This window comes from Mastomys coucha, unplaced genomic scaffold (genome assembly GCF_008632895.1).
Source record: "Mastomys coucha isolate ucsf_1 unplaced genomic scaffold, UCSF_Mcou_1 pScaffold3, whole genome shotgun sequence".
Lineage (NCBI taxonomy): Eukaryota > Metazoa > Chordata > Mammalia > Rodentia > Muridae > Mastomys > Mastomys coucha.
The window spans coordinates 50,157,119-50,184,888 of NW_022196909.1; the positions used below are offsets into that span (position 1 = coordinate 50,157,119).

At 51.0% G+C, this 27,770-nt stretch overlaps 3 protein-coding genes across 7 annotated transcripts in view; all 3 read left to right on the forward strand.

The window, feature by feature from the left end:
- Cchcr1 (coiled-coil alpha-helical rod protein 1) overlaps nucleotides 1-10,394 on the forward strand; it is a 13,887-nt gene extending 3,493 nt beyond the window's left edge. For all 3 annotated transcript variants that reach the window (XM_031347281.1, XM_031347283.1, XM_031347282.1), the window contains exons 4-18: nucleotides 881-1,184; nucleotides 4,244-4,407; nucleotides 4,604-4,739; nucleotides 4,878-4,988; nucleotides 5,148-5,297; nucleotides 6,235-6,345; nucleotides 6,437-6,543; nucleotides 7,678-7,790; nucleotides 7,952-7,997; nucleotides 8,148-8,296; nucleotides 8,395-8,583; nucleotides 8,696-8,797; nucleotides 9,583-9,734; nucleotides 9,838-9,994; nucleotides 10,136-10,394. In XM_031347281.1, the coding sequence (XP_031203141.1) occupies nucleotides 881-1,184; nucleotides 4,244-4,407; nucleotides 4,604-4,739; nucleotides 4,878-4,988; nucleotides 5,148-5,297; nucleotides 6,235-6,345; nucleotides 6,437-6,543; nucleotides 7,678-7,790; nucleotides 7,952-7,997; nucleotides 8,148-8,296; nucleotides 8,395-8,583; nucleotides 8,696-8,797; nucleotides 9,583-9,734; nucleotides 9,838-9,994; nucleotides 10,136-10,278 (2,134 nt within the window). In that variant the 3' untranslated portion in view covers nucleotides 10,279-10,394. The remainder of the gene's footprint in view (nucleotides 1-880; nucleotides 1,185-4,243; nucleotides 4,408-4,603; nucleotides 4,740-4,877; nucleotides 4,989-5,147; nucleotides 5,298-6,234; nucleotides 6,346-6,436; nucleotides 6,544-7,677; nucleotides 7,791-7,951; nucleotides 7,998-8,147; nucleotides 8,297-8,394; nucleotides 8,584-8,695; nucleotides 8,798-9,582; nucleotides 9,735-9,837; nucleotides 9,995-10,135) is intronic.
- LOC116074627 (H-2 class I histocompatibility antigen, D-37 alpha chain-like) overlaps nucleotides 1-27,770 on the forward strand; it is a 714,163-nt gene that overhangs the window by 154,618 nt on the left and 531,775 nt on the right. The window lies entirely within an intron of this gene.
- Psors1c2 (psoriasis susceptibility 1 candidate 2) lies at nucleotides 9,880-13,335 on the forward strand. Its single transcript, XM_031347390.1, has 3 exons — nucleotides 9,880-9,994; nucleotides 11,835-11,984; nucleotides 12,585-13,335. The coding sequence occupies exons 2-3, from the start codon at nucleotides 11,930-11,932 to the stop codon at nucleotides 12,935-12,937; spliced, it is 408 nt and encodes a 135-aa protein (XP_031203250.1). The 5' UTR covers nucleotides 9,880-9,994; nucleotides 11,835-11,929; the 3' UTR covers nucleotides 12,938-13,335.

The window sequence follows — 27,770 nt, forward strand, 5'->3', positions numbered from 1 at the left end:
TAGCCTTGGCTGTCCTGGAACTCACTCTGTAGAACAGGCTGGCCTCGAACTCAGAAATCCGCCTGCTTCTGCCTCCCAAGTACTGGGATTATAGGCATGAACCACCACTGCCAGGCCTCAAATTTTTTTTTGTTTGCATTTATATACTTCTCATTGGATTTGCACATGCACACTTGCATGCTCTAGTGCACAGATGGAAGAGTGAAGGCGGGAGGATCCCGAATTCAGGACCAGCCTCTGCTATGTATTGGGTCAGCCTGGGCTACATGAGACCCTGTCTCAAATAAAGTAATATGAAACAACATAAGTGTCTGTAAAAAAAAAAAAATCACTTGGCCTTGCCACCATCTTGGTAGCAGAAGCTCAGTGCCCCCCGACCCCACCCCTGTTATGCCCCACCCCTTCTTTGCCCTCACCTAGAATTCAGACATCTTCACACTCCAAACTTGAAGCCCAGCCCAACGGTGGTGGCGCAAGCCTTTAATCCCAGCACTTGGGAGGCAGAGTCAGGTGGATTTCTGAGTTCAAGGCCAGCCTGGTCTACAGAGTGAGTACCAGGACAGCCAGGGCTACACAGAGAAACCCTGCCTCGAAAAAACAAAACAAAACAAAACAAAAACAACTTGAAGCCCTCTGAGGTGATTGTTTGATGTTTAACCCATCTACCCATCTTCCTGCTTATGCATGGATCTCTGGAGAGATGGTGTTCCTCACCAATCTTACTAGCCCTTACTAGCGCAGAAAGTGGACGACTTCATGTGCTTAGTAGGGATTTGATGGATGATGGTGTGGTAGATGCATCGATCCTCCCGCCTCAGCTTTAGCCCCTTGCTTCCACCCCTCCAGCAGCTCACCTGTGCCCACCTACCTGCCTTTGAAGGTCTCAGGAGCTGGGGCTCTCCGGTGCCCTGAGCCAGCAGGCGGAGCTGATCTCTCGGCAGCTCCTAGAGCTACGGCGGCTGGAGGAGGAAGTCCGGTCCCTACGGGAGACCTCCCTGCAGCAGAAGAAGCGATTAGAGACTCAGGCCATGGAGCTGGATGCTCTTGCAGTGGCAGAGAAGGCCGGACAAGCTGAGGCGGAGGGCCTGCGCGCCGCCTTGGCCGGAGCCGAAACGGTTCGGAAGAACCTGGAAGAGGCGAAGCAGAGGGAGCTGGAGGAGATTCAGAGTCGGCACCAAGAGCAGGTGAACACGGGGGTCAGAGGGGCCTAGAAGCATTTCAGGGCACACGGTCCAGCAGACCCCTGGGGGTGGGGGAGAACTTGGGAATTTGACTTCCCTCAGGCTGTACCCGTTACTTGGGAGTGAGGTGAGCTCGCAACCTTCGAAAACCCTCAGAAGTAGTATTTCTCCATATTCTGTACCAAATACTCTTCTGGGAACGTGGTGGAGGGAGTGATCGGGGTTGAGAGGAGGGAGGGGAGGGGTGGGGGCGGGGCAGCAGTATGGGCCCTAGGGAAGGTAGATTTTTTTCAGTCAGGTTACCCAGTGCTTCTCTTTGTTGTCCGTTTGGCAGGAGCTAGCTGGGGATTCAAGTTGCCTGAGTCTCTGCTCCCATAGATGGAGCCACCTAGCAGGAGACACACAGCTATAGCAACTGGGAAAGTTCTGGGACAGAACCCGGGGTGGGGTGATGGAGAGCTCAGGAAGAGAGGCCTTAAAGATGAGTATCTTCTTTTTTTTTTTTTTAAGATTTATTTATTATTATTATTATAAATAAGTACACTGTAACTGTCTTCATACACACCAGAAGAGGGCGTCAGATTTCATTACGGGAGGTTGTGAGCCACCATGTGGTTGCTGGGATTTGAACTCACGACCTTCAGAAGAGCAGTCGGTGCTCTTACCCGCTGAGCCATCTCACCAGCCTGAGCATCTTCTTTAGAGTATTGGAGGAGGAACAGCCTTGCTCCTGTGAGTTACCCGTAGGAAGATTCTCAGAATCTGTCACTTGACTAAACAAGAGCCCTGCTCTGGTGTTTGATAACCTGTATTATTGGTACCATGTTCAGAAGTTAGCACTAGACAGATATTGTGATCGAGACGGACTGCTGGTATGTCAAAAGATGACAAATAGAGGGGCTGGAGAGATGGCTCAGTGGTTAAGAACACTGTCTGCTCTTCCAGAGGTCCCGAGTTCAAATCTCAGCAACCGTATGTGTAATGGGATCTGATGCCCTTTTCTGGTGTATCTAAAGACAGCTACAGTGTACTCATATACATAAAATAAATAATAATAAATAAATAATTCCTTAAAAAAAAAAAAGACAAGTAACCACTGACAGGTTCTGAGTAACTGAGGACATTGCTCAGTGGCAGAGTGTGCCTGCCTGTTCTGCACAAGGCCACAGGTTCAGTCACCAGAAAAGAAGGGTTTTAATTTTTGTTGTTGTTGAGACTGGGTCTCCCTATGCAGCTCTGGCTGGCCTTGGCTCTTGCTTCTGCCTCCCAAGGGCTGGGATCAAAGATGTGAGCCATCACGCCGAGCTTCAGAGAAGAAAGGGAAATAGCACAATCAGATCCTTATTTTGTGGCTGAAAAGACCTGTGCTCCATTTCGCAAACTTGATCCGGGCAGGGCAATGGAGACAGGGCTGGCAGGGCCGACCCTGCAGGGGGAAGCAGGGCACACACCTTACCCACTGGCTCCACAGCTCCGTCTACTCTGCTGCCCTCTCCCTCCCCAGAGCATCCTCAGGATCACACAGAAGTAGGGTCCAACCGGCTGCTAGAGCTCAGAAAGCTGCAGATGAGGGCAGGACAGCGCCTGCACAAGGAGCAGGGAGAGCCCCAGGGGAGAGCTTGGGGAAGTGTGCTTCCTGCAGTGGGCTTTGCGGGCGTGGCAAGTCTGGTTTTTTTTTGTGAGTAAGGGGTGTTAAGGTAGGGTCTTGATCTGTAGCCCTGGCTGGCCTTGAACCTGAGGCAGCGCTCCCAACTCAGCCTCCTGAGTACTGGAATGTCTTAGGGTTTCAGTTGCTCTTACGAAGCACGGACAGAAAAAAGCAACTTTGGGAAGGAAGGGAGGGGCTTCCGGCTTACCTCGCCCCGCTCACAGTCCACTGAGGGAAGCTGAAGCCAAGCTGAGGCCACGGAGGGGCCCTGCTCACTGGCTTGCTCCTCGCGGCTTGGTCAGCCTGCTTTCCTAACTCAGGACCACCTCACTAGGGGTGGTACCTCCCGACTGTGGGCGGGGTCCTCTCAAATCAATCCCTCATCAAGAGAACCACCCCGTCCCTGTAGGCTTGCCTACAGGATGCATGTTCTCAACTGCGTTCCCCTTCTCAAATAACTCCAGCTCATGTCAGGTTGACCAAAGAGGATCCAGCCCGTGGGGTTGGAGACATTTGCTCTTACCATGCGCTGAGGGATGTGTGCACACTCAGGCGTGGGTCTGTGGGTGAGGGTGTGAGTGTGCCTGGCACACGTGTCGGGGTCAGAGGATAGACTCGGGTGTGGGTCTCAAGCTCCTTTTATTCAAGTCAGGGTCTTTTATTTGCCTGCAACTTTTATCACGTAGGCCAGACGGGGGGCTTCAGGGATCTGCCCGAGTCTCCTCCCATCCCACAGAGCAGGGGTGATTACAGGTGTGTGCTGGCCTGCCTGGCCTTTTGGCAAAGGTTTTGGGGCTCCTAACTCAGGTCTTCACACTTGTGAGACAAACACTGACTGATTGCCTCCGAAAGACTTGGGCATGAAGTGGGGCCGTTTACTCTAGCTGTTAGCAATGAACACTGAGAGACCGGGAAATGAACGGGCAGGAGCTCACAATTGTTTGAAACTGTGGAGAACCAGAGGCCAAGATTTCCTCCATTTGCTTTCAGCAGTATGATCTGTTAGATGGCTCCCTGAGAGACAAGGCCCCAAGGTGGGGTGAGCTGCCCTATCCCCTAAGGATTTTTTTTTTTTCCGAGACAGGGTTTCTTTGTATAGCCCTGGCTGTCCTGGAACTCATTCTGTAGACCAGGCTGACCTCAAACTCAGAAATACGCCTGCCTCTGCCTCCCAAGTGCTGGGATTAAAGGCATGCGCCAACACTGCCCGGCTAAAGATTTATTTTTGTTTGTGAGTGTGTGTTGTGTCGGTGAGTATATACCACGTGCGTGAGGGCCTCAGAAGCCAGAAGAGGACATTGGATCCTCTGAACTGCCTGCCGTGGGTGCCGAGAACTGAACCTGGGTCTGACCTGCTGAGCCTCTCTCCAGAACCCTCAGGCTGGCCTTTTCTGAACGTCCTCCTCCTCCACAGCTGTCCTCCCTGACACAGGCTCACCAGAAGGCTCTCGACAGTCTGACCAGCAAGGCCGAGGGCTTGGAGAAGTCTCTGAGTTGCCTGGAAACGAAACGGGCAGCAGAAGCCAAGCAACTGGCTATGTCCCAGAAGGAGGCGGACCTGCTCAGGAATCAGCTGAGGTCAGTGGGCTGCTCGGAGGTGTTAGCGAGGGGCCCAGCAGGGTGCAGGGCACTATCTCCAGGCTGTTCAGGAATCAGCTGAGGTCAGTGGGCTGCGAGGGGGTGTTGCAGGGGTGTTAGCGAGGGGCCCAGCAGGGCACAGGGCACTCTCTCCAGGCTGTTCCACTGAGGACTGTCCCGTTTGTTTCAATCTTAGTAAGACCCAAGAAGAGCTGGAAGCTCAGGTGACCTTGGTCGAGAATCTGAGGACGTATGTGGGGGAACAAGTCCCCCCTGAGGCCCCTAGCCAGGCATGGAAGCTGGAACAGAAGGAGCTTCTAGACACCTGCAAGGTGGGAGAAAAGACACCGGGGGTCAGGGACGGTGAGCAGAGAGCACGGCACCCTAGAAGGGAAGCCATGCTGCCCTCGAGACCGCCCATGGCCTGAGGGTAGCATGGGATCCTGACTGATGGAGGTTCTCACTCCCAGCACTTGAAGGAGGACCGGGCTGGCCTTCAGGCCACCGTAGAATTACTGCAGATTCGAGTGCAGAGCCTCACACACATGCTCGCCCTGCAGGAAGAGGAGCTGACCAGGAAGGTAGGACCCTGACCTGCTGCAGGCCTTCCCTCTCTGGGGGTAGTAGGTGGTATGCTACTGAGACCCCTAAACTCCTCACTGTGGACGGCAGGACCGGAAGGACAAAGGTCACCCGTTCCCGCTTCCTTAGAAGATCCACCCTCTTCCTCCTCTGTACAGATTCAGCCTTTAGATCCCTTGGAGCCTGAGTTTCCTAAGAAGTGCCGCTCGCTGCTGCGCAGCTGGCGGGAGAAGGTGTTTGCCCTCATGGTGCAGCTCAAAGCCCAGGACCTGGAGCACAGGGACTCCATGACACAGCTGAAGGACCAGGTCAGGGGCTGTGTCTCTGTTGTGGGCCCGCACCCAGTGTCTCGCATGGTGATGACAGTTAGCCTTGGGGTGGGTGTCACATGCCGGGCTCAGAGCCCTGAGCTGAGGAGCCCCTGGTCTCATGGAGCTTGAGTAGAAAGATGGGTAGGCGTCACATCATCATACGTGCTATGGAGAAATGGAGAGACTGAGGTGGATGACAGGACAGTCAGGGATGGCCTCTCTGAGCAGGTCACAGCGACCATCAGGGCGAGGCACGGTCAGGGGAAGGGCTCAGGATGGTTTCCCAAAGTGTGAGCCTGTGCAGCCTGAGTCAGAAGATTCAAGACAGAGTTTCTGTGTTCTGTGGCTGTCCTGGAACTCACTCTGTAAACCAGGCTGGCCTATTAGTGATCTGCCTGCCTCTGTCTCCCTCATGCTGGAGTTAAAGCCGTGTTCCACCACACAGGGCCTTCTCTTCTCTTCTTTTCTTTTCTTTTCTTTTTTTTTTAGTACTTATTTAGCTGGGTGTAGTGGTACATTCCTTTAATCCCAGCACTTAGGAGGCAGAGGCAGGAGGATTTCTGAATTCGAGGCCAGCCTGGTCTACATAGTGAGTTCCAGGACAGCCAGGGCTACACAGAGAAACCCTGTCTTAGAAAGAAATAAAAGGTGTGTTTGTTTTGTTTTATGTGTGTAAATGTTTTGCCTGCATGTATGTATGTGTACCATGTGCCCACAGAAGTCAGAAGGTGTTTGTTCCCCCAGAACTGGAGTTACAGATGGTTATGAGCCGTCACATGGGAAGAGGGCATGGAACTCAGCAAGAACAACCAGAGTTCTTAGCCACTGGGCCGTCTCTGCAGCCCCACTCTGGAGGCTCCTGCCCTGTCTCCTCCATTCCCCTCCCACCCCTGTGTTCCCCATAGCTTGGGCTCAGCTCCTTCTGCTCCTGTAGGTAGCAGAGCTCCAGGAGCAAGTGACCGCCCAAAGCCAGGAGCAGGCCATCTTGCAGCGCGCCCTGCAAGACAAAACTGCCCAGGTGGAGGTGGAGCGGATGAGCACCCAGGTCTGAGGGTGGTGCTCCCTAAGGGAGGAGGGGGAGTGCCAGGGAGGGAGGTCTACAAGAAAAAGCACACACAAAGCTGCGTCCTCACCAGACCCTGCAGATGGAGCTGAGTCAGGCTCAGGAGGCCAGGCGGAGGCAGGAACAGCAGACGGCCTCTGCCGAGGAGCAGCTGAAGTTCCTGGTCAGTGCTATGAACAGGTAGGTACCTGTCACAGAGCCTGGAAGAGCCTGAGGGAAGAGGGGCAGGAGGAAGCACTGGGGGGTGGGGGGGGGCAAGATCCTGCTTCCTGCACTTCAGTCTAGTGCGCTCTGAAGCTAAGTAGGGCAGCTAGGCGGAGCTGTGGCCTCAGAGCTCAGGGATGGGGACCTTAGCCGTGTGTGTCCCTCTCGTCCTCCTTACTGCCTTCACACGTACGCCCTGTCTGGTTCGGGGAGACACCCTAATTGTACAGCTGGACTGGTCTAGAGCTCAGTAGTCGAGCACTTACTTGTCTAGCATTCAGGAATCTCTGGTTTCAATCCCTGGCACCAGGGTGGTGGGGGGGTGGGGAGGAAGATGAAACTTTTTAATTTGCATGGAGTTAGACTCCTTTGGAAGAACCAGATTCAAAAGCACTGCCTCCAGGAGGACGTTAGGGTGTCGTGCATGGGGTTCTACCTTCTGCAAGGGCACAGACGTGGTTCTCAATAAAAGCCACCAGAAAGCCCTTCTACGCTTTGGACACCCTGAGCCCCAGGTGAGGCAGACAGGGTCAGATCCCAAGTGCCTGGAGCCGGAGTGGTGGCCTACAGGTCCAGGTCTCAGAGTTCAGCCAGCCTCTGTTACCCGCTGCTGGCCACAGTAGAACTGTGGCTGCACCCTTTCCTGGGCTACAGAATGTAGATCCAGGTAGGAGTCGAATCCACGAACCTTAATGGGTCCTCGCTGCAGGTTAGTATAGACATTGCAGGCCAAGCGTGATGGTGAGTTTCTAGCCACCCTGTCTTAACTCTAATCCTCTCCATCCCAAACAAAAAGACTCTGAGGGACCAAAGGAGACACCGCAGTTTTTCTGGCAGGAGTTTGTTTTCAGCTGGGTGTTTTTACCTGACTGTTACAAAGCTTAAGCCCTTAGATTCTCTTTAGGTTTGCAAAGGAGCTTGATTGACCTGCAGGGTCTGCCAAGATCCTGCCTCTCCTGGTGGCGTCCCTTTCTCCTTTGCTTGCTACTTAACGGCCCACCTCCCCGGTCATGTAACAGTACAGGACAGACGTGTTCTCTGCACGAGACCCTGCAGGTCTTGAAGGGGATGAGGGGAGGGAGGACGGTGAGCGGCCTATATCTTCTTCAGCACTCAGGCCAAACTTCAGAGCACCATGACCAGGGTGGATCAGGCTGTAGCCCGGATTCCCAGCCTCAGCAACCGACTCAGCTATGCCGTCCGCAAGGTCCACACCATTAAGGGTACGTAGAGCAGCTGTGGGGTTTCTGGCCTGGCCCTCTTCCTCAGCCCTGGATCTAACCCCACATTTATCCTCCATTGCCATGGTAACTGTCACTCAGTCCCGTGCTCCAGCCACCCTCTGTCCATGCATACTCATCTCCCTGTCCCCTCTTCTCCTCAGGTTTGATGGCTCGAAAGGTGGCTCTTGCTCAGTTGCGCCTGGAGAGGTAAAGTTCAGGCACATTGAGGTGGAGGGGTGTGTGGACATTGGGGGCAATCTGTTGGCTGCTAGGACCCAGGGGAACTAAGGAGAGGTGGAGGCACCAGTCAGGGTGCTGCTGGGGGAATTTTCTCTGACTCTCTCATTGCTATCCCAGCTCTCCCCCAACCGAAACTGCACCCCCACTCGACACAGACCTGAGCCTTGAGCTGGAGCAGCTACGGGAAGAACGGAACCGCCTGGATGCAGAGCTACAGCTGAGCGCCCACCTGATCCAGCAGGAAGTGGGCCGGGCACGGGAGCAAGGTATGCCGGCGTGCGTGCGTGCGTGGGGCTGGAGGAGACTCGATCACCTGAGGCTCAGGTGCCAGCAGAGGTCTTGTGTGACCACAGTTTCCTTCTAGGGGAGGCCGAGCGCAGGCAGCTGACGGAGGTGGCCCAGCAGCTGGAGCAGGAGCTGCAGCATGCCCAGGAATCCCTGGCCAGCGTTGGGCAGCAGCTGGAGGCAGCGCGTCAGGGCCAGCAGGAGAGCACGGAGGAAGCTGCCAGCCTCCGTCAGGAGCTGACACAGCAGCAGGAGATATACGGGCAAGGTGTGTATGTGTAGGAGGGAGCAAGGTGTTGGGGGCGTGGGGGCGCAGCACTGTGTGCCACCCTGCAGGATGGGCAGCTCCCCCTGACACTACCTCGTACCTTCAACTGCAGCTCTGCAAGAGAAGGTAGCCGAAGTGGAAACCCGTCTTCGGGAACAGCTCTCAGACACAAAGAGGAGGCTGAACGAGGCCCGGAGGGAGCAGGCCAAGGCTGGTGAGCCGTGCAGGGAGGAAGGCAGGCAGCACTGACACAGGGCTGGTAACCCCGCCCCACCCCAAACTTTTTTGAAGCTTTTTGTTGACTTGTGAATGTAGCGAAATAACATAGGACTAACACAAATGAATTCTTGCGGAGTAAACACTGCAGCTGACACTGGATCAGGAACAGCTCTGGCTCCCGGCCTGTGTCACTGCTCCTCAGCGGACACCACTGTCGAGTCCTCACTCCTGGGGACTGCCCTCCCCAGAAGCTTAACACTTGGATGAGTTAGAGGAGCAGAACGAATGTTCACGTCTTTTCTAAGCAGAGACACAGTCAGCACCCCTGCTCGCTTGCCTATGCCCCCATGGTTACACATATAGACATTCAAATCAGGTAAGTTGCAACAGACATGACAGCTTAGCTGCATGCCCCATGGATAGAAAATTCTCTAATCATGATACCTGTGTCTTAAGAATATGAGCCCTAGCCACACATGGTGGCGCTTGCCTGTCACCCCAGCACTTGAAAGTAAGAGGCGGGATAGTTTAGGGCTAGCTGTCTCAAAACAACAGCAACACAGATCACATGAACACTAGCTACAGGAGATGTGACTCCCGCCCCTGTCCAGGTCTTGCCTAAGGAACTGGCATCAGGGATGGGGATAGTACTTAGGGCTCATACAGTTCAGGATCCCATGACATCAGCCCGCCCGTGGTGTGGAAGAGACCCGGAGAGCCAGAGTTGAGAACTCAAGTCTCATTTTGAGGCTCTGGGCTAACCCCTTCTCATCTCCTTAGTGGTTTCCTTGCGCCAGATCCAGCACAAAGCCACTCGGGAAAAGGAGCGCAACCAGGAGCTCAGGCGCCTGCAGGACGAGGCCAGGAAGGAGGAGGGGCAGCGGCTGACCCAGCGAGTGCAGGAGCTGGAGAGGGACAAGAACCTCATGCTGGTAGGGGACAGTAGGGAGCTAGTCATGGTGGCTGGTGGGTGAGTAAAGGTGTGCAGGGGTGGGTGGCCTGGCCTGGGCTGGCGGCTGACCCTCTCCTTCCCAGGCCATCTTGAAGCAAGAGGGTCTCCTCTTCCGTTACAAGCAGCAGCGCCTGTTAGCCGTGCTGCCCTTGGGAGTGGATAGCAAGTGCAAACCCCAGTCTGTGGAGTCCTCATCACCCGAGTCTCCAGCAGCTTCACCCTGCAAGGAATCTATGAAAGGTAGAATACACTTAAGGACACACGGTGTTCCAGACCGGAGCCCCAGAGGCCCTTGGCCTTCAGTCTATGCAGCCCCGCGCCCTGGGCAGCGTGTGGCCTGCTCTCACCCCGGTGTCCACCCCACAATGTCTCCTCTGTCAGGCTCCTTGAATGTCCTGCTTGATAACCTGCAAGGCCTAAGCGAGGCCATTTCCAGAGACGAAGCTATTTGTCTGGAAGGTCACCAGAACCCTGAGAGCTCTCCCTCAGATCTCTGGCTGACCCGGAGCTGCCAGAAGGAGTGAAGACACTCCCCAACCCCCCACCCCCACCCCAGGACGGTTGGGAGGGAGGATGGGGCTTCCACCAAGTTCAAACTCTGCAGTGAATAAAGATGGCTTCAGTGGAGTCGTTGCCTGGAGATGTCTGAGAGACTGGGATTCCTCCTGAGGCAGGGCCTGAGAGAAGTTTGTTCTCCTACCCCTGCCCTTCCTCTGAAGGGTACCTCTTTCCTAACTGCCCTGGAAGTGTTCTGAGAAGCTCCCAGGTTTTGTTTTGATTTTGTGGTTGGTTTTGTTAGTCTTTTGTTTTGACTTTTGAGACATAGCCCTGGATACCTTAGAGCTTATTAAATGTAGACCAGGCTGGCCTTGAACTCAAGAGACTCACCTGCCCCTGCTTCCTAAGTTCCATCTGTCTCTTTCTCTCTGTGTGTCTTTCTCTGTCTCCCCACCCACCCCCCCTTTTTTTTCCAGGACAGAATCTCTGTGCAGCCCTGGCTATACTAGAATTTACTTCTTGAATCAGGCTGCCCTCAAACTCAGAGATCTGCCTGCTAAAGGGCTTTGGGGTGGGCTGGAGAGATGGCTAAGTGGGCCTAAGAGCACTGGCTGCTCTTCCAGAGGACCTAGATTAAATTCTTCGCAACCACATGGAGGTGAACAACTGTTTATAACTCCAGTTCTGGTGGATTCAATGCCTCCTGGCCTCTCTGTGCATCACTTGTATGTAAAACACATTTCCAAAAAAAAAAAAAAAAATCTGTGTGTGAGAGGAAGAGTAACAGTGGGTTAAAAACCTCAGGAGCCTGAGGGAGACAGTCCAGCTCAGGTGGGGACCAATGTGTGGGGAATGGAGTTGTAGTTCAGACACTCTCAAGCCTCCTGAAGGAATCTCTCTTGGTGGCGGTGTCTGTTGGGGGGCGGGGAGGAGGACCTGGAAGGGCCTTGGTGCTTGGGGCCATCCCGAGGAAGGAAGGAAGGTTTCTAGGGTTCCAAGGGGGGAAGCTCTTCCTGAGCCTTTGGTGTTGATGAAATCACCTCTGCATGGGGTCAGGAACCAGGATATCCTTGCTTCCCGTCACCCAGGTGGCTCCCCAATGGAATTCCTTAGATGTCACTGTCTGGGGAGTTCCCATGACTGAGGTGACATGCCAGAGAGCAGCCTGCATGTTCCAGAGGGGAGTGGGGGGCGGGGAGGGAGCTCCGAGGCTGAGATGCCAGTCTAGAGGGTGCTAGCTGGCCCAGGCGTCCCGCCTCTGCCTGTAATTACCAAGCTTCCCCACGCGGGGTTTGCCCCCATTTTGTGGCTTCCAATAGCTATCAGGGATGAAAGGTGGCCTTCCCTGTGATTATAAAGATGACAGGTGGGTCCCGATTCTGGCAGGCTGTGTGGATGGAGGAGGTGTGAAAACAAGGGTGGAGCCTCCTGGGGTCTGGGTCACTGATAGGGAGACCCAGCAGCCGCCTGGCTGGGGGACCAAAAAAAGGGATGCTTTACTGGCAGATTCTTAGTAAACGGGTTTGACCAGTTAGGCTCTGATAGGGATCCCTCAGGGCGCTGAGCTGGCCCCTCCCCACAGACTGGCCACCTCCTCTGCCTCCTCGACTATAAAGCCTCTTGGGTTCTCAAGCACCTAGACTCGGAGCACCCCGCCTTGGGGGCCATTAGACAGCCATGATGCTCAACTGGAAGCTGCTAGGCCTGCTGGTCCTTTGCCTGTGTGCAGGAGGTGAGTCGTCAGAAGAGGCCAGGAACACAGCTGGGATGGCGGAGATGGTCAAAATGACCCACCCTTAGGGAGGGGACGCCCCCAAGAGGGAAGGAGTAAGCGGAACGCAGAGTGGAAGGGATTCACGGAGCGTCCTTAGTGGGAAAGCTCAGGGGATGCAGGCAGGGGCACCTCGAGTCTGAATATGCTGCTGGGTCAGGTGGAGGGATTCGATCGAGTTTGTGGAGTCACTAGGACTGGGGTCTGTGTTGAGGGCTGGTTATTACAGAGATGGGTCCTGAGTAACAGGCAGGGCCAAAGACCACTTCCGGTGCAGACCATCCTGGGGGCGGTTCCAGTGGGATATCCCAACCAAGGTTGAACAGAGAGCCATTTGGAAGCGTGATCGTGTGAGTGGTCCCGATGAGCCCAGGGCTTTCACACCGGGTGAAGATGGCCTCAATGTTTGGGAAATGTATGGAGACCACTTTGGGGTCACTCTGAGGTGTGTTTTGGGGATCGGGCTATGCTAGTCTATGTGAGGCTCAACCTTTGGGTATGAAGCTGGATGGGAAGTGCTCTGTGACTGCATCTCTTACCTTTCTCCTTCATCCCCTACAGGCATCTCAGGCAGTGGGGACTCCTCTCCCAGATCCACAGACACCCAAGAAGAGGAGGACTCCCCACCATTGCCTCTGGGACCACCAATCCCTGGTGACCCCTGGCCAGGAGCACCTCCTCTGTTTGATGACCCTCCACCTCCAGGCTCCAACCGTCCTTGGAGAGATCTTCCTGAAACTGGTGCCTGGCCTCCAAAGCCCCCGAGCACTGATCCTCCTAAACCTCCTCTGCCTGATGACCCCTGGCCAGCAGGAACCCAGCCCCCAGAAAACCCCTGGCCTCCTGCCCCTGAGATGGACCATGAATCTCAGGAAGAGCCAGACCTTGACCCACCCCAGGAAGAGTACAGATAGGGGACCCCAGGGAACTTGAGCCTCCACAGAGCACGCCCAAGCCCACCTTTTGCTTCCGCTGCCCCCTTAGAATCTTATTTTCCCCTAATTCCTTAGTTCCCTTCCTCAGTCTCTGGTTGAATTGTGTTCTGTGTTGGAAGTGTCTATGTTCTGCACCCAGCCTCCCTCCACCTTGTGGTCCGTGTTCAGCCCCCACGTTGTCCCTCTGCTTCTCTTGATCAGCCGAAAGCACACTCCTACCTCACTCAGCCTGTTCTTGCTTGTCTAGACATGGACTTCTAGGGAGAGCCTGAGCTCTGTGCTCTCCGCTGCCACCTGGTGTCCTTAGCTGGGAACTGACAGTCGACCAGGATAGTGCTTCCAATGGAAAAAATAAAGGCCACGTTTTTTCTTCTGAATCTAGCCTGCTTCTTTTTTCTTCCTCTTCTTCGAGACAGGGTTTCTCTGTGTAGCCCTGGCTGTCCTGGAACTCACTGTGCAGAGCAGGCTGGCCTCGAACTCAGAAATCTGCCTGCCTCTGCCTCCCAAGTGCTGGAATCAAAGGCATGCACCACCACCGCCCGGCTTAGCCTGCTTCTATGTCATTGCTTAGGTTTTTAAATATTCAGCTGCGTTCCTTTCAGCTCTTAGCTTGCAGAGATTCAGGAATAGTCTGTGTCTCCTGTCTTGCACGTGTGTAGGGAGGAGGCCTCGGTATGTAATTTCACATCACAAGGGCATGCAGACCCATAGTCCTGTTCTTCTGGAGTCCCTGTGAAGAAAGAGAAAGCTTGCTGCTCTCCGATGGCTGTGGCTCGTCTGCCCTAGGTGGTACATGGAAACTTGTAGGGTGTATGAGCAGTTTGTTTTGTTTTAGAGACAGGATTTCTCTGTGTAGCCCTGGCTATCTGGAATTCAATCTGTAGAGCAAGCCTGACTCAAACACATGGATGACTTACCTCTGCCTCCGGGTGCTGGGATTAAAGGTGTGTGCTTCCACCACCCAGCTGGGCAGTTTGTTTTAAGGAACTCCATTCTGGGTGCATTCAAGGTCCTCCTGGAACAGGGCCTCTGGCCCACACTGAGCCTGGCTAGGATGTTCTGGAAGCTGCCCACCAAAGGTTAGTAGGAAAGAGCCCTTCCCAGCCTCTTTATGTGTGTGTGTGTGTGTTTTCCAGACAGGGTTTCTCTGTGTAGCCCTGGCTGTCCTGGAACTCACTCTGTAGACCAGGCTGGCCTCAAACTCAGAAATCCACCTACCTCTGCCTCCCAAGTGCTGGGATTAAAGGCATGCACCACCACTGCCCGGCATATGTGTTTTGATACAGGATCTTTCGATGTAGTTCTGGCTGTCCTGACTGATGCTCATTGCATAGACCAGGTAGATGTCCCCAACACACGGAGATCCACCTGTCTCTGTCTCCCCGCTGAATTTAAAAGAATGCATCATCATATCCAACTCTCCCCAGCTTCTTAAGATGCATTTTCAATGAAAGTTTGCTTTTCAGGGCTGGAGAGATGGCTCAGTGGTTAAGAGCACTGTCTGCTCTTCCTGAGGTCCTGAGTTCAATTCCCAGCCACCACATGGTGGCTCACAACCATCTTTAATGGGATCTGATGCCCTCTTCTGGTGTGTCTGAAGACAGTGATGGTGTACTCACACAATAAAATAAATAGATCTTCTGAAATAAGTTTGTTTTTCATGTCTAATTAGTATTTTTAACTTTAATATCTGTATCTTATGATAGTTGTACTATAAACTTAGCTCAGAGTAATTATTTAATTCAAGTCTTATGAGCCAGTCATGGTGATGTACATCTGTAATCCTGGCAATTGAGAAGTGGAGGCAGAGGGTTTGGAGGTGGAGGGTTCAGCAGTTCAAGCTCATCTTCAACAACACATCAAGTTAGATGCCACCTGGAATACTTGAAACCCTGGCTCAACATAGAAAAGGGAGTGGCTCAGTTGGTAGAGAGCTTCCCTAGCATGCACAAAGCCCTCAGCATAGGCCACAGGCATAGAAGAGTTTTAAAGACAGTCCAAGATCCATGAGATCCTCAGATATATATAGTAGCAGGAAAATACAAGAAAGAAATACAAAGAAGGGGCTGGAGAGATAGCTCAGTGGGTAAGAGCACTCACTGCTCTTTCAAAGGTGCTGAGTTCAATTCTCAGCATCCATATTACAGCTCACAACTGTCTGATACCACCTTCTGGTATGCAGGTCTATATGCAAGCAAAATATATACATACATATATGTATGTATATAAGTATATATAGTTTATATAAAGTTATTATATATGTATATATATGTTAATTTTTTTAATTGATGAGAGGCTAGAGAGATGGCTCAGCGGTTAAGAGCACCGACTGCTCTGCCGAAGGTCCTGAGTTCAAATCCCAACAACCATCTGTAATGAGATCTGATGCCCTCTTCTGAAGTGTCTGAAGACAGCTACAGCGTACTTACATATAATAAATAAAAATCTTTTTTAAAAAAAAAGTCAATGAAAATAGACCCGAATCCAAACTACATCAAGAAATCCTGTATCAAAAGCCACAAACACAAAAGACGACGGCAGCTGAATCCCATCCCTCCAGCAGCTGATGCAGAGACCCACAGCCAGACATTAGGTGGATAAAGAATCCAAACTGGGGATCTCTACTGGGTCCCTCCTCTCAGAGCTCAGAGAACCTCTCTCTAAGCACCCTGTAGAAGAAGGAGAGGAAGAATTGTAGGAGCCAGAGGATACCAAGAGGATACCAAGAGGACATGGCCCCCAGAATCAACCAAGTAGGGTTCATAAGGGCTCACAGGGACTGCAGTGGCAATTACAGAGCCTGCGTGAGTCTGCATCTATGTTGTGGTTGTTTAGCTTGGTGTTTTTGTGGGGTTCCTAACAGTGGGAGTAGGTCTATCTCTGACTCCTTTTTTTTTTTTTTTTTTTTTTTTTTGAGACAGTGTTTCTCTGTATAGCCCTAGCTGTCCTGGAACTCACTCTGTAGACCAGGCTGGCCTCAAACTCAGAAATCTGCCTGCCTCTGCCTCAAGAGCATTGACTGCTCTTCCAGAGGTCCTGAGTTCAATTCCCAGCAACCACATGGTGGCTCACAACCATCTGAAATGGGATCTGATGCCCTCTTCTTGTGTGTCTGAAGACAGCTACAGTGTACTCACATATAATAAATAATTCTTATTTTAAAAAAGAAAGAAAAAAAAAAGAAAAAAGAAATACAATGAAAAAAATCTATTTCACTAGGGTGAAATTCTAGGGACTGGAAAGAGGGGAAGCTAAGGAAAAAGGAAGCAGGTAATTTCATACTGGCTGAAAGGTTTGCAGGCAGAGCTGGAAGGATGGCTCAGTGATTAAGAGCACTTGGTGCCTATGCATGGTTCATTCCCAGCACCTACATGGTGGCTCACAACCACCTGTAAATCTAGGTCCAGGGGATCTGATGCCCTCTTCTGTTCTTCCTGGGCAACGCATGCATACGATACAGACACCACATGCATGCAGGCAAAAGCACTCACACATATAAAAATAATATTTGAGCCGGGCGGTGGTGGCGCACACCTTTAATCCCAGCACTTGGGAGGCAGAGGCAGGTGGATTTCTGAGTTCGTGGCCAGCCTGGTCTACAGAGTGAGTTCCAGGATAGCCAGGGCTACACAGAGAAACCCTGTCTCAAAAAACCAAAAAAATAAAAAATAATAAAAAAAAATAATAACAACAACAACAACAACAATAATAAAAATATTTGAAAGGCTTGCACACATTTTTTTACAGACAGAAATGAAAGTCTCAGGATTTGTATCTTACCTTCTGTCTGTAAAAGGGTTCTGTGACTACTTTTTTGTCTTTTAAGACAGAATTTCTCTGTTATGTAGCCTTGGCTGTCCTGGAACTTGCTATACAAACCAGGCTGCTCTCAAGTTTACATAGATCTGCCTGCCTCTGCCTCCTAAGTACTGAGATTAAAGAGACAGAGTCTCACTATGTGGCCTAGCCTAGTCTCCAATTAGAAATCTGTCTGTGGGCTGGGGAGTACCTGTCAGCTCGACTCAGGGTAGATTTGTCTGAAAGGAGAGGACTGCAATGGAGAAAATGTCTCCATGAGATCCAGCTGTAGGAATTTTTCTCAATTAGTGATTGATGGGGGAGGGCCCCACCCCCCGCCCACTGCAGGTGATGCCATCCCTGGGCTGGTGATCCTCCGTTTCTATAAGAAAGCAGGCTGAGCAAGCCATGATGAGCAATCCAGTAAGCAGCACCCCTTCATGGCCTCTGCGTCAGCTCCTGTCTCCAGGTTCCTGCCCTGACTTCCTTCAGTGATAGATTATGAGGTGGAAGCAGCGTAAGATGAATAAACCCTTTCCTCCTCAACTTGCTTTTGGTCATGGTGTTTCATCTCAGCAATAGAAACCCTAACTAGGACAGCCTACTTCAGACTCCCGAGTGTTGGGGTTACAGGTTCCTCAAATTTGTTCAGGGATCAGCAAAGCTCAAAGGGCAGGAGTCCATACAACCCTGTGATCTGACGTCAGTCCAGTAGCTGACCAGGGTTTGGGGTTGAAGAGAATCTAAGAGGAGTTGAAGCTCATGGCATTAAAATTTAATTTTTACACCTCTAAACGGAGTGTAGCGACTTTCATCTCTAATCCCAACAAATGAGAGGCTGAGGCAAGAGGATCAACGGTTAATTCAAAACTATCTTGGGCTACATGAGATCTCAAAAAAGAAAGAAAGAAAGAAAGAAAGAGAGGGAGAGAGAAGAGAAGAGGAGAGAAGGGAGAGGGGAGAGGAGGGGAGGGGAGGGGAGAGGAGGGGAGAGAAGAAAAGAAAAAATTACCTATAGAGTTTCAATTCAGTGTTTTGACTTTGTCAACTTGATACAAGCTATCAAATGCCTCCAGCAGAGTACCCTGTAGGCAGTCTGTGGGGCATTTTCTTGATTAAGGCTTGATGTAGGAGGGTTCAGTCCATGGTGGTCTTTACCTCTACCGGACAAGTAGTTCTGGGTTGAGTAAGAAAGCAAGCTGAGCCGGACAGTGGTGGCGCATGCCTTTAATCCCAGCACTCGGGAGGCAGAGGCAGGCTGATCTCTGGGTCTGAGGCCAGCCTCGTTTACAGAGCGAGTTCCAGGACAGCCAGGGCTATGCTGAGGAACCATCTCGAGGAGCAAAATGAAAACAAAGATTAAAAACCTGATTCCACAGGCCGTGGAACTTGAAGCCAGGATTTGCATTCCCACATTAAGTAACCCGCAGTGAGTAAGGGTGTCTACGACTAAATAGCTATGTAAGCTCCGCTCCCGGAACTGGAGAACGCCAGAGTTCAGAGGAGTCACAGCGAGGTGAATAAGGATAGTCATAGTAGGAAGCCACCTCGGGATCTGGAGCAAGGGCGGGCTGGACTAGGAGGGTCCCCAAAGCACAACCCAGCGCCTCAGGCATGCAAAGTGAGGCAAAGAAGCTGCTCCCCGCTCCTTGTCCTCACTTGACATCGGTTGCTGACTTGGCGGGGGGCCCAGGAGTCACCATCTTGGAGAGAGATAGGAACACGGCCCCCCGGGGAGGACAGTGACTCATGAAGGTCCTGCAGGAGACCTCCTGTGGGATGGGAACTCTGTCTGATTCTGAACCAACAACTCTAATTTTAGCCGATATATTCGCTTGTCCCTATCCATTTGGGCGGACCTCACATACAACCCAGTCCCTGAACTGTCCTGCACCCTTAATGCCTGCGTGGGTTTTTTGGTTTTTTTTTGTTTTGTTTTGTTTTTTTAGATTTGTGTATTTTTATGTGTATGAATGTATGAGTTTTTGTCTGCAAGTATGTATTATGCATTGTTAGCATTTCTGCTAGGCTCCACCCAACAGTTACCTGGCAACAGACAGGTAAGGAGCCTGGCTCAGCTCTCTCTCTCTCTCTCTCTCTCTCTCTCTCTCTCTCTCTCTCTCTCTCTCTCTCTCCTCTCTCTGGCCTCTTTCTTTCTCCTTTCTGGCCTCTTTCTTTCTCCCTTTCTGGCCTCTCTCCTCTGTTCTCTCTCTGTGTGTCTTTGTCTTTCTCTCACTTTCTGATCCCTTTCTCTCTCTCTAGCCTTTCTCTTTTTCTGGCCTCTTTCTCCCTCCCTCTCTGTTCTCTCTCCTCCCTCTCTGTTCTCTCTCTCTCTCTCTCTCTCTCTCTCTCTCTGGCCTTTCTCTTTTTTTCTGGCCTCTTTCTCCCTATCTGTTCTCTCTCTCCTCCCTCTCCCTCCTCTCTCTCTCTCTCTCTCTTCTTCTCTGTCTCCTCTCTTTCTCTGCCTCTACTCCCTTCTCAAGGCCCCTTCTCATGCCCCAAAATAAATTTCATTTTTTACTAGCCCTGTTGTATGGTTGGTACCTCAGGGAGAGGATGCCTCAGCACATGCCCACTGAAGCACCCTTCCCCCCACATCATGCCACCGCATTACAAATCATATCATGCATAGCCTGTGCATATGTACCTGCTACCCCCAAGGTGAAGATACGAGATCCTTTGAACTGAAGTGAGCCACCCTGTGGGAGCTGGGAATTAAACCCAGCTCCTATGGAAGAACAGCCAGTCCTCTAAACTGCCGAGCCCCCTCTGCAGCCCCCTTAATTCATATATTTTTTAAAGATTTATTTATTTATTATATGTGAGTACTCTGTAGCTGTATTCAGACAGCACCAGAAGAGGGCGTCAGACCTCATTGCAGATGGTTGTGAGCCACCAGGTAGTTGCTGGGAATTGAACTCATGACCTTCGGAAGAGCAGTCAGTGTTCTTAAACCCTGAGCCATCTCTCCAGCCTCCTTAATTCATATCATGTGAATAGCCGCATTCACTAACAGATGGGAAGAGAGTAGACTGATATGGCGGCTGGGAAGACTTTGTAACGTGGACAAGAGACAGATACTGTTGGTTAGGCTGTTAGGGAAGGACTTGGTGCCAGGTTCAAGGCCCCTCCTCACCTCACCCCTCCTTACCTTACCTTGCCTCTCTGTTTATTCATTCTCTCTTGAAAAATTTTTTACTTTATTTTATTTTGTTTTATTTATTTATTTTTTTAATAAATATATTTTTTAAAGATTTATTTATTATTATAAATAAGTACACTGTAGCTGTCTTCAGACACACTAGAAGAGGACATCAGATCTCATTACTGGGTGGTTGTGAGCCACCATGTGGTTGCTGGGATATGAACCCATGACCTTCGGAAGAGCAGTCAGTGCTCTTACCCACTGAGCCATCTCACCAGCCCTTGTTTTATTTTTGAGACAATTTTTTTCTACATAGCCTTGGCTAACCTGTAACTGCTCTGTAGACCAGGCTGGCCCAAGTTCACAGAGATCCATATACGCCTTTTCCCAAGGGGTGGGGCTAAAGACATAAGTCAGTATACCCTGGCACTTCGTCCTTTTTGAGACAGGGTGTCATGTCATCCTTGAACTCCTTGTGCTGATAAGCTGGCCCTTGAATTTCTGAATCTTTTTCTTCCATCGCCCCAGCAATAGGATTATGGAGGCCTACCACCATGCCCAGTTTCTATGCTATCGATCTGGCCCAGGACTTTGGGTATTTAAGTCATAACTTCTGAATTACATTCCTAGCTTCCTCCTTCACCTTTAAAAACAACAAGCAAACAAACAAACAAACAACAAAAAGGAGGGCTCATGTAGCCCAGGGTAGCCTGGAACTCCTGGTTTTTTCGTTTTGTTTTGTGTTTTTATTTTACAAGTACTGAGATTACAATGTGCCAGCCTTCCCTGAACTACTTTCTAGGGGAGACTTTTTAAATTAATTTATTTTTATTTATATGAGTATGTCTTCAGACACACACCACAAGAGTGCATCGGATTCTATTACAGGGTTGTGAGCCACCAGGTGGTTCCTGGGAATTGAACTCAGGACCTCTGGAAGGGGAGTCAGTGCTCCTATCCACTGAGCCATCTCTCCAGCCCTAGGAGAGATTTTTTAAATTTACTTATCTATTTATTGTATGTGAGTACACTGTGGCTGTTTTCAGAAACACCAGAAGAGGGCATCAGATCGCATTTACAGATGGCTGTGAGCCACCATGTGGTTTCTGGGAATTGAACTCATGACCTCTAGAAGAGCAGTCAGTGCTCCTAACCACTGAGCCATCTCTCCAGCCCTAGGGGGAGATTTATTTTTACAGATGTACATCTTCAGCCTACTTGGGAGGAGGGAGCGACAACAATGCTAATGTCTCACAAGGGAGGAAATTGAAGGAATGAAACAGTTCTGCGGTCCCTGGCGTGGCGTGGCCCAGCCAGGGCTATTAACATCACGACCCACGTTTGATTCTGTGGTATGCTGTTTGCTGTGTCTCTCTCTACTAAGCGTGGGCGTCCTGAGTCTGGGGACTGGGGCTTGTCTGGCTCTGAATTCTCTTTCTGTTCCGTAATACTTAGCCAAGAGTTGTTCAATGAAGCAGGTTCTTAGTCCTAATTCAAAGGTTAGGATACTGCGCTGAAGCCAGGGGGTAAGGTGGCGCGGGGCTGCAGCGATAGCTGCTGGGGAGCCTGAGGGAACGGGACTGCCGGTTTGAGACAAGCCTGGGCAATGTAGTGAGAGCTTGTCTCAAGGTAGAGGAAGGAAGGAAGAAGGGAAGAGGAAAGAAGAAAGGAAGGAAAAGAGAAAGGGAGGGAGGGAGGGAGGGAGGGAAGGGGAAGGGAAGAAGTTGGGGGAGAGCACAAGATGTCTACACTGAGCAGTGAGACTTGCCTGCCTGAGACATGCCAGTGTGCTTGAGGCAGTTCAGGGCTGCCTGGCTCCAACCCGGTCTCTGTCGGAGGCAGCAGGTGGGCGCGTGGGACGGAGAAGACGAGATAACTGAGGGGTTTCAGTTCCTATTAATAGGCTGTATTTACACTGAGCACATGGCATGTTTTTACTAGCTGGGAGGAAACTGAGTGGGACTAGGCAGTGAGGAATCCTTAACACAGGGAGTGCCATTGTGCCCGACGATGTGACTTCCTCTCTTGTGTACCTTGTCACCAGAGAGCGCATGCAGAAGGGACGTGGCACTCTTGTATCAACAAGGAGTCATTGGAATTAAATGATGAAATAAAATAGCAGATTTACATAACAAGAGCAACTCGGACATGAATGGCAGTCCATAAATGTTTGGCCCCACGACAGAAGAGCCATGCTAGTTTCGTGGGATAATCTAATTATAGAAGCGGGACACTGCAGGAAGCAGCAGTCCAGCCTCCGGGCAGGACAGTGTCCTTCGAGGGACAGTGAGAAGAGACGGTTGTCATCCTGCTTTGAGGATCTTAGGCAGGGAACCAATCCTCTGTTCATGTTTCCACATATTCAGCATTTATTGAGCTCCTGCCTTGTGGGGTGTGGGTATGGTGACAGATCCAGGAAGCAGTGTCTGTCCTCCCTGCCCTCAGGGAGCTCCGCGTCTAGAGAAAAAAAAAATAAACATGTCAATCGTGGTGGCAATAAGATGTATTCTAGTTAAGTTAGGGCATCTGCCCATGTCATCTTCAAATCTTGACTGACAACTTGCTTTGCCATGAACTCAGCCTCTCTCATCAGTATTGATTTGTCCCTATTTTTTTCTTTCTTTTTCCATTCTTGGGATGGTTCTCAGGGACCTTGTCCTACACCGGAAGTCTCACCCATTATGATGCTTAAGACGATTACTATTTGAGACAGAGTCTCATCTGGCCCAGGCTGTCTCTGAATTCCCCATGTACCTCGGGATGACTTGGAGTGTCTGTCTGATCCTCCTGCCTTCAGCTCCTGAGTACCATCCTGGTACCGGGCATTGACCCAGAACTTCATGTATGATGGGCAAACAAGCACTCTACACCGAGGCACATCTCAGACTTCCTCTTTGTAATCGTTGAGGGATGGTTGCTCTCTGTTGCCCAGGGTGCTCTCAGAGTCCCAGTATCAAAGGATACTCCAGCCTCACTCAGCCCCTGAGTAGCTGGGTCTAGAGTCTGCCAGTGTGCACCACTGGACCCAGCTACTTATTCATTTATTAATTTTGAGATAGGATCTCACTGTATAGCTCTGGCTACCCTGGAACTTATTACGTAGACCAGGCTGGCCTTGAACTCTGAGATCCACCTGCCTCTGTCTCCCAAGTGCTGGGATTAAAGGTATGCACCACGACACCCCAATTAAGGTTTTGTTTTTGTTTTGGCAGACTCTTGATTTGTAGCCCAGGCTGATCTTGAACGTGTGGCCAATCTCCCTGCTTCAGTTTCCTGAGTGTTAGGACTGTAGGCATTAGTCACCATGCTTTTTATTTTGTATTTTGAGACTTGGTCTCACGAAGCCCAGGTTGGACTTGAACTTGCTATATGAGGACCTAGAACTTTTGACCTTCCTGACTTCACTTCGAGAGTGTTGGGGTTGCAGACCTTTACCCCTACCCATCAGACCTTTGAGTACTCAGTGAGGGGCAGAGCCCTCATTTCTCCTGGGTGGGTGTTCCTCAAGCGGCCACCAGAGGGCAGCCTAGAGCTTCTTAATTGGTATTTTATTAAGGAGCCCTCCTTTGACCAGGCCATTGTCAGCACAGGGGGACTGACCTCTTTGAGGTGTGCCAGGCAGCTAAAGTGAGGTGAGAGAAACTGGAGACCAGGAAAATTCTGGTATAGCTTGCTTGGTTTTACAATCATCCCTTTATGCGCTCTTCCGTGGTCCATTCATGTGCCTGTGGAGGCTGAGTTTGACGTTAGACATCATTTTCTATTTGACCTCTCCCACCTTATTCACTGAGGCAGGGTCTCCCAGTCAGACTCAGAGCTCACCAATATGGCTAGCCCTGCTAGCCCTGTTTGATCCAGGGATCCCCTATCTCCACTTTCTGAGTGTGGGATTACAGGAGAGTCACCACACACCCTTCCAACAGGAGCTGAGCTCAGGTGACCATGCTTGCACAGCAGGTCCCCAGACTCGGGCAAGCATTCCTCTCTCACCCATTAATTCCTTCAGGAGCCAATTCTAAAGCTGGCAATGATCGTTAGGGGGCTTCAGAGTGGCCCTGCTCCCCTAGTGGGGGATGTGACTACGGAACAGGTGAATACAGGTGTCTGGAATAGGACATCGTGTAGAGGCACATGCTATGAAACCCAGTAACAAACACACACAGACACAGAGACAGACAGACAGACAGAGAATCGGTGAGAGAGAGTCAGTCTTGCAGTGCAGGGGTGGGAATGTGGTGATTAGGACATATTTTCAATATTATTTATCTGTGCACATGCATGTGGAGGTTGGCAGGTATTTTTTAGCAGTTGGTCCTCTCCTTTCACACATACACACACATACATACACACACATTCACACATATACATACACACACATTCATACATGTACATATACACACACATAAAGATACACACACATATATAAACATATACACATACATACTATACACACATGCACACATACATATGTAAACACATACATACACATATACACATATATAAACACATACACACATATAAACATATACACACATATATAAACACATACAAATACACACATACACATACATACAAAAACATACACATACATATGCACATACACACATACACTTATACACATACACACATGTGCACATACATACATACACAAACATACACACACATACATACATACACAAACATACACACATATACACATACACACATACATACATACATACACACATACATACACACACACACATATACCTACACACAGAAAGGCAGAGACAGACAGACAGTCGATGAGTCAAGCTCGCAGTGCAGGGGTGGGAATGTGGTAACTAGGACATACTTTCAAAATCATTTATGTGTGTGCGCCACGGAGCGTGTGTGGAGGTCAGGAGGTACTTTTCGGGAGCTGGTTCTCCCCTTTCACCCTGTGGAGGCATGGTTACCCTGGTATCCTCTACATAGCAGAGTCTATTAGGCTGTGTGGTCCATGGGCTTCTGGGTGAGTCTCACATTTCTACCTCCTGTCTCTCTGTAGGAGTGCTAGGATTGGATTCCAGTTGAGTCATCTTCCTAGTCGACATATTCTTAAGTAAAAAAGGCACAGAAGATCCTTCTGAGGAGATGACCGGTGACAAGAACAGCACAGAGCGAGGGAGCAAGGCATCATGGGAGTATGTTCGGCATGTGCAGTGTTAGCGGAGTTCAGTGTTTCCATACAAGGTCCGTGTTCCAGGGCACACCATGGGCATCGGGCTGATGTTCTGAATTTATGTCTGTGACTCCAGAGGGGGAGATTCTCCATCTCCTTGAGCCCCAGAGAACCTGGGGACCTGACTATGAGGGTGTCAGAATGCCGCAGCGTCCAGGGACTCATCTGCTGTGCTAGCTGACTGTACCAGACTCCAGGGAGAACAGAAGAGCAGAGATGACCCACTGGGATGTCATGCTGGCCTAGAAGTCCTCTCAGTACCAGTCCTTCCAGCCTCCCTGGAGGCCATGAAACCATCTGACTATGTCTGACCCTCCCTCCCTCCGGCCTCTCTTGCATTTCAATCCTGGCTGGGGAGGGAGCTGGATCTCTGATTCTGGATCAGAGACCAATTAAAAAGCATTCCTGGGCTTTTTTTCCACACAGTGGAAGAATGACTACTTAATAGGTGTTCTGATTGGCAGGTAATGAGCACAGGTTTCCCCTGCACGTGCTCCACAAAGCAGGCAAGAGGAAAAACAGTCTGTTAATCCGGAGAGCTAATCACACCCTCTTGCTTTGTGTCTTTTCACAGGATGAGAGCGGGTGGTGGCTAAATTAGATGTCACTTAAGTAGGGCCATGTATTGAGCTCAGGGAACATGACTGTCCCGCAGGTGACTCTGTGTTGCTTTGGGAACAGTGATAGGAGGGAAAAAGAGTCCAGGTGCAGGAACCCTGGTGCAGGGGAGGGGGGGGGGCGTGTACCAACTTTCCCTTTCAGAATTCAAGCCTGGGGGGCTGGATGGCTCAGCGGTTAAGAGCACTGACTGCTCTTCCAAAGGTCCTGAGTTCAAATCCCAGCAACCACATGGTGGCTCACAACCATCCCTAATGAGATATGACGCCCTCTTCTGGTGTGTCTGAAGACAGCTACAGTGTACTTCGATATAATAATAAATAAACCTTTAGGGCGAGCAGCCTGGAGATGCACTTGTTTCTGACGCCATCCTCACTCCGGTCCCCAGGAGAGATCAGCGAGTCACTAAGAGAAGAAGGATAGGTATGGGCAGTGTGAAAAATGGAATCTTGCCCCACAAGGGAAGACCTGGAGAAGACAGATGGTAGGAGCCGAGGGGCAGAAAAGTGAGGTAGATTTCATGACAGCTCACACCATAGAACCTTCTGAGGGAGGAACGTAGTATAGATGCTCTCTCAGAGTGTGACTCCCAGTTAGGGACAACAAGTTACCCAGGGAGGGGACACCCACTGGAGCCCCTAGGGGGTTCACAATGCTGGGCACTGCCCTACCCTGGCCCAGCATCTGAATATTTCATGGTTCAGGGGAAAAGCCTATACAAGCTCATTGCAGCCACGTGAGCATTGCTGTGTATCAGAGACGTGTTGTATCCTTTGGGAGAAAATATAATTCACAAGGGGAGAAGAGCTGCTTGGGGGTGTGTGTCAATCACCTGGGAGGAATGAGGACACTATAGACTGAGGCCCAGAAGGAAGTCAATAGCTAGGCCTGGGTATTGGCTCTCTGCTCATCAGCATGGGGCTCTTGGAGGTCCCCCCTCAGCACTCCTGGGGGTTTTGATGTGGCAGGAAGGGAAGGGGCGTGAGGCAGCCAGGAAGGAAGGAAGGTATAAGACCCAGAGAGATGCACTATGTACCCTCGTGGAAGCAGTAAGAAACAGCATGGCTTGGCCACAACCCACAATCCAAAACACACCACCGACTACTAGCTTCAGAGATGGCTCTGTCAGCGAGGTACTTGCTGGGCAAGCTTGAGGACCTGTGTCTGAATCCACAGCATCTACATAAAAGCCTGTATTCCAAGAGCTGAGGAGGTATAGGCAGGTGGATCCAGCCAGTCTGGCCGATGAGTGAGCTTCAGGCCCGTGAGAGACGTTGACTGCAAAGAACAAATTTAAAAGGTAGATGGTAACTGAGAAGATGTTCAATGCAGACTTGTGGCTTCGTGTGCATGTGTATGGACACACCCACATGAACATCTATGTAATACCATGCACCACGCATTACCGCATTACCATGTGCCTTCCAAGGATGAGTGCTGGGAGGTACACACATACGTCTCTCACTGTCCCAGAGTCTGAGGTCTTAGGGAAATGTTCCCTGTGTTTGGAAGCCCGACATGTTACAGGGGCTGTGTGAGGAAAGCTGGTTGTCTTCCATAGGGTAAGAAACTGTAGGTGCCTGCAGAGTGCTCCCAGGGAGGCCAGCAGAGTGCTCCCAGGGATGCCTGCAGAGTGCTCCCAGGGATGAGGGAAGCTGAGAGAGATGAGAACCCAGGAGTCCTAGTCAGGTAGGGACTCAACACACAGACAAATCCTGTCCCTCAGTGCTCTTGGTCAGGGCCACCCATCCCCACTACAGGAAAAACAGCTCTGAGGACATGCCCAGGGGGAGGGAGCCAGGACTGTCACCTTCTTCTGGAGGACTCTGGGAGAGAAGGGAGGAGCCATGGGCTAAGGACAGCCTTGCTCCAACTGTTCTTGCACAGGAGGGCTCCTCTCGGTCTTTCCTCTTTGTCATTCACTTCCTTCTCCCCAGCCTAAGCCCCAAGCCCCTACCTACAAAGACCCCCTTCTGTGGAGTTCTTACCCATCAAAGGCTCGTGCTTTGAACTTGGTTTCCTCTGGGGAAGGGGTTGCCCCGCACTAC

Coding starts and splice junctions, on each gene's coding strand:
- Psors1c2 (XM_031347390.1), top strand. CDS start 11,930: ATGATGCTCAACTGGAAGCTGCTAGGCCTGCTGGTCCTTTGCCTGTGT. Junction 11,985..12,584: donor CCTTTGCCTGTGTGCAGGAG/GTGAGTCGTCAG, acceptor CATCCCCTACAG/GCATCTCAGGCAGTGGGGAC.